Raw genomic sequence first — 19,441 nt, forward strand, 5'->3', positions numbered from 1 at the left:
AAGGTACCTGATAGATGTTGGAAACACGTAAAATTCAAGTGATCAAAAGCATACCATCGTACAGTCCTTTACTTTGAAGGTGGTGAAATAGGAGATGTTAACGCTAGTGCCTACCATAATTGATCAAGGGTTCCAGCATATTTCGAAAATAGATTGTTTTGAAACTCTTTCACCTCATATGCATTTGGAACCTTTCAGGAATCTACTGAAAATGGCTCCAAGACTCACTCTTGGTGCAGATGGAGGATTTTTTGACAAGCCTGCTTCTCACTTTAATTTTATGGAACATAGCACTGACATTTCCTTTGAAGATCAAAGATTAATAGTTACACCATTAAAATAAAATATTATTTACCCAAAAACACCTTAGAATAAATGCAAAACTCATCGGTGTGAAAAAATATTTGCATTAACAAGAATGTGCCCATTACTGCAGACAAAAAATTTCATCAGAACAAAGATATCAGAACAGAATGGGTATTTGCACCTTTCCCTCTGCTGACCGGACAGCCAAGACAGACATACTAAGTGCAGTGTGGCTATTTCATGAATTCAGTAGAGTTGCCATTTGAGGCAGCATGGCAGAATATGTAACCGATTTTTCAATTTCTAGAGAAAATAGAGCAATAGTACCTTCATTTCTTCCAACTAGGTGAATCAGTACCAATATTTACAGATTTTGAATGGGCATTCAACAGAGTAGATGCAGAATTTCATCCACCATATGCCTTTGTATTAAAATGAGTTGCTGTTTGTTCCAACAGCAGAAAGCAAAAATGTGCTATCCCTTCATCAATTCATGTTCAAGGGATAGCTTTATTGAAATCATTCTCTGGTGGACTCTTCCACTTGGTGTCGAGCAATGAGACACCAGGATTCTCAAATTTCAAAAACTCAACAGAAGGTACCTAGCTTTTACTTACCTAATATTGGCAACTTCACAGCTATCCACTTACCTACAGCTAAGCAAGCACTGACACCAGATGTTCCTCGGTTTTATCTAATTTATTTAGACCTTTCTTGCCTGATTACAGTATATCCCACTTCAACTCCCCCCAATCACTTGACTGCCTTCAATTCACTCAACTTCATTCCCCCAAATCAACACTCTTGCATACATTGCATACGCAGGTATTTTTAGTTCAAGGAAAGAGCGATAGAGGTCAAGAATGAATAAAAAAGTTTATTTAAAACATAATACAAACTTCATCATGCATTTTTCTATGAAACTTGTTATTACAGAAGAAAGCTTAACATTATGTAACAAGACTTTAATAGAATATTCATTATCACCCATGGGCTGATTTTACCTCATCAATAGGAGGAACATGGAAGAAGTACAGCTGAAAAAGAATTAAAAATATCCATATCACTTAATATTAAGTCTTAGGAAATCAGCATAATAGTGAAATTACTTCAGTTCAAAGTTTTATTAATTTTGCACCATTATTCTTATGACGTGCAACAAAAGAATCATACTGGGAAAAAGACAAATCTGTTACCATTTATGTAAGCAAATTTGGCATGGGTGCAGTATTGGGGTGGATTGGTAAATTTCAAGCTCTTTTAATGACAACTTGAGGAAAGGGAGGGGACATGTAATCCCATCTCTGTCAGCATTTTCCCATGCTTGTTGTGATCCATTAACCTTGGCTTCTATGTCACTGAATGTTATTATGACAACCCCTTTCCTCATCCTGATTTTCCTAAATGATACTGAGACTCCATTAAGCCTGGACAACATTCCACTGTTATCCCAAATACACCCATCAAAGAATAAATGCATAAGCCTTGAGCAAGTTGTTTCATAAGTTAATGCAGTGAACCAATATGAATTTTTAACTAATAAAAAACATTATTAGCTGAATAATGGCACAGTCAGAGCAATCTGAGAAAAGTACACATGTGAGTGTATGGATGTAAGGAAACAACATAAAGTATGTGATCCTATCAAAGGCAGAAAATTAATTAAACTTTTCTCTATTGACTTGTTCCAATACCTTAGAGACTAATTAAGTTTTTAACCTTAGTTAATTAAAACCTAATTAATTATTAACGGGCAATAAGCACAAAACTGGTTCCTTAGGGAAGAGATGGTTCAAAATTACAGTCCCACCAGGTGTAATAGTTATATCATCTAATATAATTTACATACTAATTTGACGGATATTGTCACATGTTACCATAAATCCAGCAGCAAGAAGAAGGTGCAGAACCAACATGGTGGTGACGATGGCACAAGATACTTGGCGATGGTTGTTCTCAACAGCAGGCCAAATAGTCATTAGCAAAACTGATCCTGAGAGCAGTGCTCCAAACACTACCAAAAACCATTGCAGCCAGGCAATTTGGATCACCCATAAAACCTTGTGGAGATCAGAAAGAGAATTTTTCATATAAATGCAATACATGTATACATATATTAAAACAGACTCTGCGAGCTTACTACCACAGAAAAAAGTAGATTGGCAGTAGAAGATAGAAAAAAGACTTAACACATTTGTAGTCCATGGAATCTGACTCTCACCATCAGGAAAGAGCACTGAGGTGACTAAATGAAGCATAGTATCACAATGACCACAGGAAATTCAGAATATTTATCTCTCTCTTTTGGCCAAATTATAGATTTCTGACAGAAGCTAAGGGAATGGAAGAATATAATATACAAATAAGCCAGGAATTCTTGAGACAACACGAAAAGTCTGACACAAAGCCATGATAGGCAATGGGATTCAACTAAAGAGAGGGAATGAGAATGAGCCATAGAAAAATTCCTTCAATGTGTAATACAATTGCCATTTATCACCACAATGCATTTCCCACATTGTACGCTCTATACTTTCCCATCATTTCCCTCGCATTCATTAGCCATATCTTCCTGTGAAGCAAGCAAATTCATAGTTTTGCTAAGAAGTAAATAAGTCTTTGATTAACTATTCCACATTATTTAAATCATTATTTTATGACAAATACGATTAAGGGATTCTTTTGATAAATTCATCCTTTGCCGGTCATTCATTTTTTCCCATCTATGTGATTGGTTTAGCTTTCTGAGGGCAATTCGTTCCACTATTCACTTCATGATAGTTGTGTGTTCCTGTAAATCTATAATTCAACCCTTATAAAAATGGCTTAAAAATGGAAAAGGAGAGTTTTCATATAAACCACATTATCCACCTATTTCATTTATCCATGCATTTCGATTATCCATGATTCATCATGCATCCATTAGCAAGGGTAATCAACAGTTTACTGCATGAAATTTCATTTGATTAAGTTATTATTGTTGACCATGAATTAGTTACTAGTGGAAATGTAATTAAATATATCATTGAACTTCTTTATTACAGATGGTCAACAGCTTAAAAGTAGACTATTGCTGGTTTAATTAATTAAACTGAATAACGAAAATGTACCAATCCCTCTCTTCCAAAAAACACCAGAATAGAGTGCAATACTATTTAATGAAACTTACAAGTTTCACAGCAAATTAAGTAGCCCTCATGGTTCCTCTGATGTCATTGGACCTCTAAGGTTATTTGATCTCTGATGAAATCATCCTTCCTCTAAGTGATTTTAAATCCTATAGCAGTTATATGATTTTTCTTCAAACTTCTTTCACAAATATGCAACCTAAAATAAATTGCTGAGGAAGGCTGTGAAAGACATAGTGCCAACAACTTGAGTTACTTGAGATGTCTATGTAACACTGCTCAGACTAAGTTTCACAGACAGCTGGATTATAGAATAGTAAGGATCCACTTCCCTCGGTTCATTTGGAATTCTGAGGCTTTTTGAGCTCTATATTACTTAATATATGCAAAGCCTTTCAACAAATTTTACTTACCGACACAGGAATGTAGATGAAGAGTGAGTACCCATAGACGCAAATGATTTCCAGGAATGACAGTCTAGACTGATTTCCAAACCACCAGATGACTCCCCATAGTGCAAGAGGGAGAATCCATGCATACAAAAAAATGGCTGTGGCAGCGTAAGTTACTGTAAATGACAAAACAATCATGAATTGCCAATGTGCACATGCCAAAGGCAGTTACAATGAAAATTCTTACTGTTAAAAACAATTAGATCATATCTCATTACAAGAAATAATTTAAAATTGAATAATAGCTTTAACAAAAATTTCATGAATAGGAACACAATTTGAAGATAGGGTGACGTTGTGTGGAAATAAAACATCAATAAGAGACCACAAAAATTGAGAAATTCCACCAATTAAATTTATTTCCCAGCCAATAAGATGAACCTTTTTTTACTAAAAATGTGCTCTACACTTAGCCTGCGTCTTATGGGCCAAGGGTATACCGGTAAAACTTAAACATATAATATGCATGCCAATTTGCTGTAAATACACTTACTATTATGCTTTTTTCCTCACATTTGACATTTAATACAAATTTCAACATAATCACTGCTTTGAGCCAGTTGCAATCATTAGAGTTTCAATATTTCCTAGAAAGTACTTTCTCTGAATATTCCCAAACAAATCTCCGAGGATGTCACCCCCCTGCTAATGCATTGCATTGTATCTCTCCCTATAAATTTGAAGTAAACAATTTTACATTCATGTGCTCCCAATGTACAAAGTTGTAGGAACATGTTAAGAACTGGATAATAAATCACAGGAAGCAGTTCTATTGCAGACTTTTCAGGAACTTTGTAATGGTGCGGGAGATTCATGAAGAGAATGGTCCATGTATACTTACGAACACTACAATATCACAGAAATTGCCACTCGAAGATGAAAGATAGGTTTAAGTTAAGGTCATCCCAATTCAAGATGGAGTCTAATGATAACATGCCTCCATGTGGCTTCTGTTACACTGTTATAGATCTGAAGGGTAACTTTATCTCCCGTGATCTTTGCTCACTTAACTTCCATTTTGAATGTTCAGGTCGTAATGATCTCTCTCAAAAAGCGCTACTTGAATGCCAAGACTGGAAGTGTTTTTCTTGCTGGTGCTCAACTTTGAAAATATCAAATATGTCAAAAAACATTGAATAACTCAAGCGTGAAGTGGATTTTCTGAAATCATCTATTTTTATCAAACGGGCTATGTTATCACTGATAGATTCTGCCATTCAGTGCATAAAAACAGGGAAGTTTTAATCTTAGTGTCCAAGAGCTTATATCACTCCTCAGTTTATTTCTCATACCATTTCCTGAATGAAGAACTAGCGTTCGAATCTAGTGCAATGCAATTTCACCTGAAGGACTATGACTGCATTGTTACTACTATTTACCATTCTCCCTCAAGTAACTCCAAAATATACCTTACCAAAATGATGAAACCATTGGAAATAATTCTGTTCAGCCTCCTCTACTAATCATAACTGGAAAATTTAACTGTAATCTAGTAACATATATATGAATTCCAGATCAAAGTACAAATTCCTCGATTTGCTATCATTATTTAACCTGCATACCACCACAGCTAGACCCCCAGGAGTTCGTCCTTCTTCTGCAACCCTAATTGATAATATTCTGACCAACATCGATTCAGGACTAATAACAGTCAAGGTCATTAAGTCATATATCTCAGCCCATTTCCCACCACTTTCCTCAATAGTAGCTCATTCAACTCACAATAATGAGACAATATAAGAGGTGTGATGAAATCTGATCAATTTTTATGAACTGCTGAATTCCCATGATTGTACTAGTGTTTACTGTACTAATTTATTTGATGAAGGCAATAATTACTTTTACTCCACTTATCCATATTATTTTGATGTCTGTTTTCCCCTCATCCCTAGAAAGTTATGAAAATTTTCTTAATTAAAGAATAAGAAACCCTGGGTCACAGATAAATTACAATGTCTATCAAGTTGCATGAAAAATGCAACTGCTGATTATAAAAATAAACTGGCCCTTAGTGATCAGCTAGAATATTCAGCCTTAAAAAAAGCTATAGGTGTACCCTCTCCAATGCCATAGGGTCTTTCAATAATCACAGGATCTCAATAACAAAATAAAACTAAAGAAATCTGGAAAATTGTAAATGAATCTAAGCCTTCCAAGAATGTAAAATCTGATCTCAAATTAATGGATTTCAGTAATAACATTCTTACTAATGGCTTGCATGTGGCTTCTCAACTGAACGACTTTTATCTTTCTCAGCAAACAGCTCTAAATCTTAATTATCATGATAAGGCTCCACCAATGTCTCATACCTGTAAATCATTATTTTGGTATCCATGCTCTGATGCTGAATTAAGGTATATCATCTAAATTAAGCAACAAGTTCACCTCAGGCTTAGATGGCATTCCGATCTTAATTATAAAAAAATCTTTCCTAGCAATAAAACAACCTTTACTTTTCTTAGTAAATGAATCTCTTTGACCAGGTGAGTTCCCTGCTCCACTCAAAGAAGCCAAAGTCATACCCCTATGTAAGGGTAATAAAATACATGTAAGTCCGTACGTGCCAATCTCATTAAATCAATTTAGCAAACTTTTTGAAATAGTTTTTTACAATCAAAAGTACTTAGAGGAATGATTTTATATTCACTCTGATCAATTATCTCCCCATGGACTACAAATAATTTGCTATGAGGGCTTGTACATTCTGACGATGCCTAGAGCTGTGCTGGCAGGAGCAATGATCCCGGTCACCCATGCCAGATAGTTCAATGGGTAAGAGCCAGGCTAAAGGTAGTCCAAACTGAATCTTTTCCCAGTGAGATGGCTCAAAGAAAACTGACCCCAGTAATTGGTGTGATGACGTTAAAATAAAAACACTATTGAAAAAGACAATGGGAAACCACTTCATTATTTATACCAAAACTTTTAGGATAGATGTTATAATGGATATGAGTCCTGGTAACTACGGGACTAGGCCTAATTGTGTGCACCAAGTTGGGGGAGAGGCAAGGCCTCCACGTTTGTCATATCATGATATCCTTGCAGAGCAGAGGTGGCAGCAGTACAGAAGATACAGAATTAGTTAAAATAGGGACTTGGAATTTTAGAAAATGCTCAGGATAGACCATCAGAAAATATAAAATAAGAGAAAATGTAGATATTTTTGGGCTGTGCAAAGTGAGATGAAAGGATAATAGTGATTACTGGAGTGATAGTTATAGAGAAGGTGGAATAGACAGTGGAAGGGAAGACAGCAAGAGATGGCAATGATGTTGATTAAAAAGGTAGTAAAAATAGCAAATATAGGGAAATCAACGGATAAATACTATTAGTAGACTTAAAATCTGAACCAACTTACTAGGTCATAGTTCAGGTTTACATGCTACCAAGCAATAATAGGGAGGAAAAAGTCAACACTGTATTCAATCAATTAGAGGACATCATTTCAGATGTTTCTGGAGGGAATCATTTGGTATTGATGGAGCATCGGAATATGGCCACATGCAAAAGCAGAGATGACAGTAAAGTCTATGGTTTAGGAACAAGGAATGACTGTGAGGAGAGATCAATAGATTCCTGCAAGAGATAGGGTTTAATCATAGTGAATACAGGTTTAGACACCACAAAAGGCATAGGTATACATTGAAAATGCCTGGGGATACAGATAGATATCAGACTATACTATTGTTATGCATAGATTTAGGAACAGTATAATCAATTAAGCTTCCTGAGAGCAGATGCAGATTCAGATCACAATTTAGTAATCATGAAGTGCAATGCCCCATTCAAAAATAAAAAAGAGAAAAGATCGCTTAGCGAATGGAACATAGAAGCACTAAAAGGATCAAAAATGAGAATCAGCAGGCTGAAGAGAATTTGATGTGATGTGATGCACACTTAAAACCTTCACAATTAACCTAAAAATATACAAGCAACAGAAAAGGAAAAAAGATTGAAATGATTCCTTCAACTGCTTAAATTTACTTCCATATAGACTTATCTTTTGTATTTTTTTATAATCTAAATGTTCTGACTTTTTATGATAGACCATTACTCTTAGATGGAATTGACCTATGTGAAGAAAATATATTATAATTATAATATTACTAGTTTGATTTCACATGCAGCTCAAGTGGTTCTCAGGATCATCAACAAGGGAATGGAGAGCAGGGCAAATGACTACTTAGAAGATTATCACTTTGGGTTCAGGTATGGGAGAGCTACTCACGATGCCATTGCAAAACTGAGATCACTAATCGGGAGGAATATAGAATACAATCAGGATGAATTTGACTGTTTTGTAGATCTCAAAAAGGCATTTGAGAGTAAATTGGGAAAATCTCTTGAATATATTACAAAAAATATGAATATATTGGAGGGATAGGAGGCTAATTGGCAACCTGTACATGTCTCAGTCCACTCAGAAGTGAGTGGGGGATGGAGAGTCCAGATGGGCAATGTTAGGAAGATAAGTAAGGCAGGGTTGTCTATTGTCACCTGTGCTGTTCAACATATACATGGAGGAAATGATAAAAGAGGCATGAACTGTGGATAAGAATGAAAGTGAGGTAAAAATCATGTTTGCTGATGACCAAGCTTTAGTTTGCCAGTCTGCCAAGGGATTGCAAGCATTGCTGAGTGACTTGGAAATTCGGTGTGATAGATATGGGATGAAAATAAATATCAATTAAACAAAGGTTATGTGGTTTTTCAGACAGAAAAAGGCTAAGTTAAACATTGAAATAGGAAAGCCATACCTAGATCAGGTGGAACAGTTTACGTACTTTGGAAGTGTTTTGGACCAAAATGGTGTAAAAGTAGTAGAGACACGAGAAGCAAAATTGTGTTAGGCAAAGAAGCTTTCTCAAGGAGGAGGTAATTGATGACAGGGACCTTGAATAAGGATGTTTAGAAACAGATAGTCAAAACCTGGATATGGAGCATAGTTATATACGGCACAGAAACATGGTCATTGAAGCAGGATGATAGGCACAGAAAGGTTTGCAGGTTTGAAATGTAGGTGTGAAGAAGCCTACATGGATAGAAAGGAAAACAAACAAGGAATTGCTAGGTATAGTGGAAGAGGAGAGGGGATTGCTGGGAGAAACCCTAAGGATACAGTTGAAATTAAAATTAAACAACTTGGCTTTTCCACATAGAAATTTTTTTATTTACAACCTAGGTTTTGTTATGGTTTCAAATCATCACGCGATCATCATCATCACCTGATGATGTTATACCATAACAAAACCAAGGTCATAAATAAAAAATTTCCTTGCGGAAAAGCCAAGTTGTTTAATTTTAATTTCAATATGAAGATTTTCTACCAAGTGATGCTAGAAGCTGTTTTATTTACTAAGGAGACAGAAAAAATGGACGCAAAGCATACTGATTGCCAATGGGATGTTGAAGACTGTGATTGGGGAGAGACTGTCAGGAAAATGGCAAAGGGGCAGAAATAGGATATGGATGTTGGATGGAATGAAGGGAGGATGGAAGTATACGGATATGAAGAGGGACTTCTTTTTGAGTATGATGCTGGGCTGTGTTTTGTAAGGAGAGACAAAATATTTATTTGGTAGTTGGGCCCATCCAAAACCAACCTCAACCGGTATATTACCTATAGTAATAATATTATTACTAATTCCAAAGAAACTGCAGGAGATGCCGCAACAGTAACTTTTAACGGAGTCATCCGCTAATGTGCATTTCAATGCAACAATTTCAGAGTGTAAAAATCATTCGCCTTGACTGGGACTCGAACCCAGATCCCTCAATATCCGGTCGAGTGCTTTGCCACTTAAGCTACCGAGGCGTCCTCTTAATCTCTGAAATTTTGGGGCTTTTAAAGCACTTGACCGGATATTGAGGGATCTGGGTTCGAGTCCCAGTCAAGGCGAATGATTTTTACACTCTGAAATTGTTGCATTGATATTATTACTAGGTAACTTTCAATGATTCTTCCAATTTACCAGTCATAGTTTCGGCACCGTGGTCTATTATCAAAAATATTATTATTTATATTTCTATAGAATGCTGGGAAACCATGCACTCTTGATGATGAGTATTTCAAAGTTAATTCCTGACGTAGGTATCCTTGTTACATATAATAAAAATAATAAGATATCCTAAAGTGAATCAAAACCAAATCAAAGCCACATACAAAAGAGTCACAGAAACCAAACCATTTTAGGAACAGATGGGGTATTCTTATGTACAAGAATAAACAGAAAATCATAACTTTTCCTCACAGTTATACTTCATCCTTCATCACATATACACCACACACAAACAAGCTCAAATTGGTTGGGGGCGCATACGCCCATTGGCATGTAATTGTAGGAACTGTTGCTAAATGTTTTATTTATCAGAATATGGTTTACTGACTTTACATTAAATATTTTATTGTGACAGGATGTAAAGCATACCTGAGGGAAAGGAACTGGCACTCCTATACACAATATAAGAGTTTCAATGACCATCTGGCCTAAGCACTAATCCCAGCCAAACTGCAGGCTGCTCACTCACTTTAATTTTTATAAACATTATTATACAGGAATTTCCCTTGATACTACATTTCCTGGCCCATTAGATGCAATTATTACGTGAGGGTATTCCACCGCCACCCTTTCAGAAGGGCCTAATCCCCTTGGCCTCCAAACCCCGGCCCACTTACTGGCATCCCCCCGGCTACCGATGGTTTATTGGTGACTGCCACCATCCACCCAAGAGGACCCCTTCGCACCCTACGACTATGTGTACTGTTTTTAACAAGGTCAAAATGCTGTTTCCTCTATTCCTTGTAAACATCTCACTTGTCTTCCCCCCTCTTCCCCTTCCCCCCTCTCTTTCCCCCCCCCCCCTCATTTCCTACCACGACCTCTCGCCTCCTTCTGGAATCGTAAAGGTATATAAGCCTGCACACAACTTCAGTTTGTTACCTGATGATGATGTAATACATCGAAACCCGGTCGTAAAACAAAATAAAATTTTATCAAGTGGAAAAGTGCTTCGATCAGTTTTTCATCATGTTTGACTTCCACCACATCACGCCTGAAGCTACTCAATTTGAGTATATGCCATGATGAAAATGGTGTCCATGGCTTACCATATGTATCACTAAAAATGTGGAACACTATGTGAGAAGCAGACAGGCAGTATTTATAATGCATGAAAATTAGGCCACTTAGGCAAACAAAAATCTTTAATTATGCAAAACAATGTGACTCATTCTAGGCTTGGCGTTTCAATTGATTGGGTGTCATGGTTTGCTTGTTAAAGAGCGAGAATAAATAAACCTCATATATGTCTTCACATTATGCAAACTTGTCAGTTTTAAATCAAAGCATCCGGTACTTTACAACACACATAATCTTTCCCAATTAGTGCTGATCACACACCACACAATGTTTTAAAATACAAAAGCCCCATATCTACAGGGAAAGGCAGCTATGTTTGGTTTAATGTATAAATGAATAGGAAACAAATGCAATCAATCATATTTATCATATAATAAATATTGTTAAAAAACAGTAATGTATGCTTGATCAAACATTCAAGTTATGGACATGTTATTTCAAGAAAGCTTTCATCTATATTTCAATTTAATACAATGGTCAAAAATAGAACATGGAATAATGCAACACAAATTTCATGGGGTGTTATACTGGAGCGTTATAGTCAGTTACCTCACAAGTACTATGTTTTTGAGGAAAAATTACAAAGATAAAAAGTTTGTAAATAAATAGAGGATCTCCTAGGAAACTCTTTTTTATTGATACTATCCTGTCTCATAATATTTCTATTATAACTCCAATCTTAGCAAGATTAATATTTTCCAATTACTCACAAAAAAGAAAACAAATTTAATTACTTTTGAAGCAGATAAATGCACCTTTGATGTAATTTACAAGTATAGTAGTCTTTTAAATGGCACAACAAATATAAGCTAGTTTAGTTAAATGTGGTAACGTTTATTTGATAATAAACCTAATAACATGTGAAACTAACAGAACTGGAAGCGGGTCATTTAGTTTTCCTCTTTTCCCAGGGGACTCACCTGTAAACTTAGAATCTACCAGACCTGGATACTCGAGTCAAACGTTCACTAGACTGCCACATCAAACCTTAAATAGTGCATCTCATAAAAATTCTGTATTCTATAATGCCCATTTTAAACAAATATCCATAAAATAAAATGGGAAACATTCATTCATTTGTTTCTCATTTTGATAATTTAAGTTGCATAATATATTTTTGTAAATGGTTTTGCTTTCGTTTAATAAAATTTTCATACAACTGATTTTGAGAGCATGCAACAAAGAAGACAAAAGATTAAGCCCCTGCACACTAACTATTTTAGGAGTATCTATCAATTAAACTGACTAGAAATGCCAAAACAAGCCTATGCTCTTGATAAGAATTTGAAAAACTAAAAATTTTAAAGAATACTAAAATATTTTCCAGGAGTAAATTAAACTGCTTTGACCACCATAACGAATGCTAAACACTGTGGCACATAATAAGTACCAAATTTGGATTGGCTGCCTTTACAATTTATAAGCATTTGAAAACAAACATTCTTTCACTAAATTTTACTATGAAATACCTGAAGAATGACAAGGCACCAGGAGTTGACAAAATAAGCAGAGAATCAGAGATAACTATGACAGCAGAAAACTAAAACAGGAGTTCAAGAAGAGTGTGATGATTGCAATACCATAGAAACCAAGAACAGATAAATAAGAGAACACAGAACATAGATCCTGATACCTCATACATCAAGACTACTTACTCACAGACTTTAATTAGCAGAAAATAAAAAGAAAGATAGAAGTAATCCTCAAGGAAAACCAATTTGGATTCAGGCAAAACCAAGGAATTAAAGAAGCAATACTGAGCTAGAGGGTACAGACTGAAAAAAATAATACATGTAAGGTCTAATGGAACAAGATTTTCAAGAAACGAGAAGCTCTTGGAATAGGTGGCCATAAGAGAAGAATAATCCGTTGCCTCTACAAGAATTAGGTAACGACCACACAAATGAAAAATAGGAGCCAAAATAAACAAAGAACAAAATACAAAGATGCAACTACTGTCTGTGTCGAGTGTCTGCTTGCAAATACCTGCAATGGCATCAACGATTCCCCAACCCCCTTGCTGCCCTAACTTGATACCAGCACTTTTATCTATTCCCAAAAGTGAAATCCTCCCTCAAAGGACACCACCATGGGACCCGTCAAATTCCATCAAAGAAGTTTGCACGCATACCCTTAAGGACCTTCTGGAATCCACCTACCAGGAGGCCTTAGAGCCATGGAAAAGCCACTGGCAAAAGTGCATTGAAGTTCAACGTTCATTAATCTATTTTTCTGAAATGCTTCCAAATACTTTTTATACAAACCATGTATAATATAAGCATCAACAAGAAGAAAATTATAATGTTTCCTTTAGTGTCTGGAAGAGAGAAGCTAAATGTATGGGTATGGGCACACAGCATTTGGGATAGAACATGCACAAATGATATTAAGCGATAGCTGAAGCTAATAAAGCCTCCATGAAGAAGAGGCCACAAATATATGTTTGTTTGTAATATGTATGTTTGAAGAACCAGAGGTTCTAATCAAGGAAGCAGTTTGTGAAAACATTAATTTGTAGCATGGCACTCCATTGATGTATTGTAGAAGTGAACCAACAAAGAAAAGAAGCCTTTGAAACATGATGCTGGAGAAAAATGACTAAGATTAATTGGACAGACAAAGTGAGGAACCATGAAGTATACAGTAAATCATAAAAGGAGAGAAAATATGGAGAACTCTACGGCAAATAAGAACTAGACAGATTGGACACATCTTAAGGCACAACAGATTAGATAGAAATATATTAGAAGGAAAAATTGAAGGAAAGATCCCACAAAGAAGACCAAGACATAAGTACACATGACAAATTAAGAATGATGTAAAAGAGAATGGCTATCAGGGGACGAGGGATTTAACACTGAATAGAGAAAAACCTAAGGGTCGCAAAAACCAATCTTAAGATTAAAATACTAGTAGTGACATGTTCCACACCAACATGTTGTCATTTCCCGACACAATCACATTATTTTTCACTCCGGAAATGGCTGAAATCATTCTTCGTACGTTATACGAATACAAAAGCAAGCTCAATATGTGCAGCATATAATGAAAAAAATCCATGGAAAATACCACTTTTATGGAAAGGTTTTGAGCTCTAGGAATTTTACCATTCCTGGCTATTCTGATAAACTCTGGTGCCAATTACTCAAATACTGACAATCCAAGGGAAATGTTGAAGTCGTACTCATATCCATTGTATCGTACAGCAATGGGGATCAGTCGCTTCTGGAAAACTGCTCATTTTATTTGATTTTATGATGCCAATACTCGTGCTCAGCGCATGGAAAATGATAAGGCTGCTCCCATACGAGACCTTTGGGCAACGCTCAATAGTAATTTGGCAAAACATTATAAGTCAACAGAGCACCTGACAATCAACGAGCAACTTTTAGCATACCAGGGTCGAACTAAATTCACTCAATATATTCCATCAAAGCCATCCAAGTATGGTGGATATGTGACACTGAAAATTCGTATACACTCGCTGGACAGCTTTACACCGGAAAATCGAGTGCCGGGCACAAGAAAAACGTTTGTGATTGAGTTGTCAAAGACTTGGTGGCACCATACCATAGGATCCGGTAGGAATATTACAATGGATAATTACTTCGCTACTCTGCCATTGGCAAAATGTTTACTATCCTGGGGTTTAACAATTGTTGGCACTTTGAAGAAAAATAAGCCATACATTCCACCAGCAATAGTTGCATCAAAAACATGAGAAGAATTATCCACTGTGTTTGGCTTTCATGAAGAAGTAACCATGTGCAGTTATGTACCAAAAAACATGGCAGTGCTTTTACTATCATCAATACATCAGGACACAAAAATTGGTGATAGTACAAAGATAAAACCCAAAATTATTGAATTCTGCAATTGGTCAAAAGCTGGAGTGGACACGGTAGATAAAATGCTTTGAAGATATACTACAAAAAGATCAACTCGCAGATGGCCTATACAATTTTTCTACAATATTCATGATATCGTCTGCCTTGCAGCATATATTCTTTATTACGAGAATAATAAATTGAAATCAAAAAAACTTATGTTCGAAGATTATTTTATGGCAACTGGGAAGAGAGCTGTGTACACCCTTTGTCAAGAATCATTCAAATAATGCACAAATCATCAGGCATTTCATAACCAAAGTGGCCATTGAAAGTTTTTTGGGTCGACCATAAATCCACATGCGCAGCCAACAGCCAGAAAACCTCAAGCACAGTTAGCTTCAACCAGAAGGAAAAAAATTACTGGAGCATGCCGTATTTGTCTCCAGAGTGAATTCAAAAAACGTCGCAAAACTCTTAAGTCATGTATGGTATGCGAGTTCCCTGCTTGTGATGAACATTGTAATACAACCACAACATGAGGGGAATGTGCGAAATAATTGAATGTTTGTTATTAATAATAATTGAATGCTAGTTTTTTTATGGAACTGTGTTATTATAAATAAAAGAAAAAATAACTAAAATAAAAAAATGGAATGATATTATTTTACCTACTATCTTAACTATTGTTTATAAAAATTGTTTGAATGTAGGGAATAACAAACGATATTTTTGATCATTTATTCCAAAGTCAAGTTACATAAACACTTTGATAAACGGTCTCTATAGTGTGTATAAACCGGCTTTCATACACAAAGACCTTAGTGGGTACCCGGTCATGACGGAGGGGGTATTAAGTTTGATAGTCAATAACTGTTACTGAATCATTGATTGCAAAAACTTTTTTTGAAAAAATGGTTTGAAACTACTTCAATTTTGGGGATCTGCAATTCTATCTGCGAATATGAAATGGATACTCGGGTACCCGGATATGGACTGGACGGTTAAAATGAGATGCAACCATGAAAAGAGGAAACATTTAACAAGTAGCTTTGAAGTAACTAAAAATTTCCATTTCATTCACACAAATTTTTCATTCACACTAATTTGCATAAATGTGAATCAAACTTAGGAGAAATTTATCATTAAAACTGACACACTGAACCTATCGATGCCAGGCAGCCTATGAGCCAACCTAGGCTCCTTGGCTAAAAATAGTCTCAACTCCATCCATACAGGTAGCTATGATTATTTACTTAAGTAATTTTTTTTATAAATGGATAAAAACAATTCTATTTTGTACATTCTCTAACAATAGTTTCTTTTCTTTTTGCATGATTGTGCACACTTTGAAAAATTGATGAGCTTTCCCCAAACAACTTTTTCGGTGTACACCAAAAGTTGATAATGAATTATAGAGGCATAATGCATTCCAACATAATTAATCATTCACATCATTCAGACCATTTACACTGAGTTAAAATCTTACCGGTATGGAACTCATACTTCCAATGGTAATTGCTACTTGCTGCTGTTTGAAGATAATTGGCTAAGTTCCCACTAATTGCAATTGTGAATACTAAAGTGACACAAATCCAGAATGGACCTAAAAGAAACCAATCAAAAATTTAACAAACAATATTTATCACACCAATTATTTTTACCAATTATTACTATACAATTATTAATTTTTAAGTTAAAAGTTTCTAAAATTATAATTTCAGACTTACTATCTTAACAATGCTGATGCTCCCTATTCAGTTAAATTGTACTGTTCTGTGGTTACCTTGTCTAATATAGGTGATTCGATATTAGCAATCCTATATGAATTACTTAGGTACCTTATCCTCATTTTAAATATCCAAATTCAGATTTGGTTGAACTTTTCATTTCATGAACACACATAACAGTATCCATCAAAATGGAATTAAAAATTCATTTTTATTTGAAGTACAACCATGTCAAATATTTTCTTTCCAAAATTATTATTGAAAGTAATTTACTGGTCAAAGAGGGGGGTGTTGATTTGATTATTGTATATATGCCCAATATTATGCATAATACATGCCCAATATTTCTTCACCCTTCACCTTACTCACTTAATGAACATTCCCTCTATCATAGTTCTCACCACGCTCTCATTCACTTTTCTTAACTTTTTTCTAATTTTTCCAAATCAACTCCTCTCTTCCCCAATTATGCATATTATCTCATCATATGTTTTCCTTTTCGTTCACTTCACTTTCTACACCCTTCTCCACACCCACATCTCAAAAGCCTAAATCTAATCTTATCCTCTATACTCAATTGCCAATTTCATTATCATTTTACTCTTCACACAAACTCAAAATTTACCATTCATATTCTAATAACCCCTTAGCTTAATCAAGAGTGCCATCTGTTCTAATGTATGCCCTATTTTTTATGCTTAACTTATTTATTTCCTCATGTATCCCCATTTCTTGAAACTGTAATTACTTTTACCTTTCTAAAGGATGTTCTCATCCAACATTTTCACATTCATTCTGTAACCCAATCAGTAATTATTTCAACACTTTATTTGACTGGTTAAATATAGCCTGGCAAAATGCAAATTTGACTTCAGTCTTGATATTTTGACCAAAGATTTGATATGACCATTACATCCATCCCATACCTCACACAATTTTGTAATTTACTCAACAATCATTCCCATTTTGCATGGATAGATATGTAATATAGTTCAGTTTATTCAAGTTCGCAACTCCACAATCATCAGTGTTCTCACTTCAACTTAATCAGAATACCTAGGATACAACAACCACTAAGAAATAAATACAAAGTAATTTTTTGCTGGCAAGCCTATACATATTTTTTTTATTTTTTAAGCATGTTCAGCACCATGATACCACTACTCTCTTTCAGATTCACAGAAGCATGCCTGGTGGCGAATTTTGTTTTTATAATTAGTTACGGCACGAAAATTTGCAATTTTTCAAGAAATGATTTCAGTGAAATTACATAGGGTGTAACAGTTTCTCAGAGCTTAAAACTTTTTCAAAACTTTAAAGAAGTAATAATCACAATTTTCAGAAAACAAGAATTATCATACCATAGAGATCAGGGTTTGGCTTTATGTAATTCTGCAAATAATTACTGCCTGGTTTAGGAATCATTGACCACATTATTCTATCAATGACTTGGTTAGTATCCACATCAAAGAATTGCTGATAATATTCAAATGTCCAAAAAGATGGTCCGGAGGCAACTTTTTGTGATCCATCTAAGTACAGTACCTGAAAAAGTATTAACAATAGAGTTAGCATCTTCATATTATTTGTTTGTGATAATTGATCTGTATTAGATGAAGGTATTTCATCTGCAATAAATACTAAAATGACTTTTAAACGATCTGTGAAAAGGCCAATTTAGTTAGGTAGGCCTTCTAGTAAATAGCAAAAACATTACCTGTGAATGAGGGCTATTTCCATACACACAAGTTCACCTATTCTTTTTAATTACATTTGCATTTGACAGTTTAACTTTACAACTCAAAAGTTTACCCCAAATATGGCCCACTTATTCTAAATGGTTTTGGCCAGGGTAATATTTTATATCTATGATTGGGAAAAATTACATCATAAGCTATTAATGGTGTCCTGATTTTATATCTAAGTGATGTTTTACCCATTTGATAGACTCAATTTTTGTTATTTTCTGCATTCCAGAATTTTCTACAAGACCACAAGCATCCCAGAGAAAGTATCATACCTTACCTACAGGGTATGCTACACATTCACCTTTGAAGGGTGAGGGTAGAGTCTGCCTGGGGTTGCTTCAATAGAACAAGCCTTTGGGTTGATTGCTAAGACTAATAATGAGAAACAATTTCTCATACTTCGTTCCTGCTTTCATAACAACTAACATGCCTATTCTATTCTTTGCCCGCCCCTTCTCTCCTTGCCTAGTGGTCCTCCCTCTATCACTATCTTCAACATATCACCACCAATAAAAATGCTCTGCATCTATCTTTCCTCCTTCATCTGGAAGTTATCCATTAATCCTCTCTCCTCCCCCAACTTGCCTAGCAGTTCCCCGTTTGATTTCATTTCCGCCCAATCAATCTTTTCCAACCTTCTCCACACCCACAATTCAAAAGCCTCCAATCCATGTCTGTCATCCTACTTCAATAACCATATTTCCACGCCATACATAACCAAACACCATATTTACATTTTGGCAAGCCTTTTCTTAACATCCTTCCTCAATATCCCCGTCATCAACTCCCTCCTCCTCCTGAAAGTTTCTTTGGATAACGCAATTATTCTTCTAATATCCCTACTACTTTGGCCAATTTGGTCCAGAATTCAAGATAAATATTCTGTTCCACTCACTCTAGTTTATCATCTCGAATTTTAATACATAACTTAACTTTAATAATTAACTTTCCCTTTTCCCGAAAACTGCACACCCTTTAATTTGAATACATTTATTTCCATCTCATACCTCTCGCACTGAATTTCGAATGCACTCATCAATACTTGCAACTCATTGGTTGACTGGCTTACTAAAGCTTGATTGCCCGAAAACCTAACAGATTTTATCAATAG

General features: G+C 35.3%; 1 protein-coding gene across 1 annotated transcript in view; it reads right to left on the reverse strand.

Annotated features, from left to right (window-relative positions):
* Nucleotides 1–1,163: 1,163 nt before the first annotated feature.
* LOC139685902 (protein YIPF1) overlaps nt 1,164–19,441 on the reverse strand; it is a 34,627-nt gene continuing 16,349 nt past the window's right edge. The window contains exons 4-8 of the mRNA XM_071583036.1: nt 17,944–18,127; nt 16,342–16,458; nt 3,848–4,002; nt 2,184–2,366; nt 1,164–1,343 (exon numbers count right to left, since the gene is read on the reverse strand). Coding sequence (XP_071439137.1) covers nt 1,290–1,343; nt 2,184–2,366; nt 3,848–4,002; nt 16,342–16,458; nt 17,944–18,127 — 693 coding nt within the window. The 3' untranslated portion in view covers nt 1,164–1,289. The remainder of the gene's footprint in view (nt 1,344–2,183; nt 2,367–3,847; nt 4,003–16,341; nt 16,459–17,943; nt 18,128–19,441) is intronic.

The sequence above is a fragment of the Hetaerina americana genome, unplaced genomic scaffold (assembly GCF_022747635.1).
Source record: "Hetaerina americana unplaced genomic scaffold, ioHetAmer1.1.p SCAF_12, whole genome shotgun sequence".
NCBI lineage: Eukaryota > Metazoa > Arthropoda > Insecta > Odonata > Calopterygidae > Hetaerina > Hetaerina americana.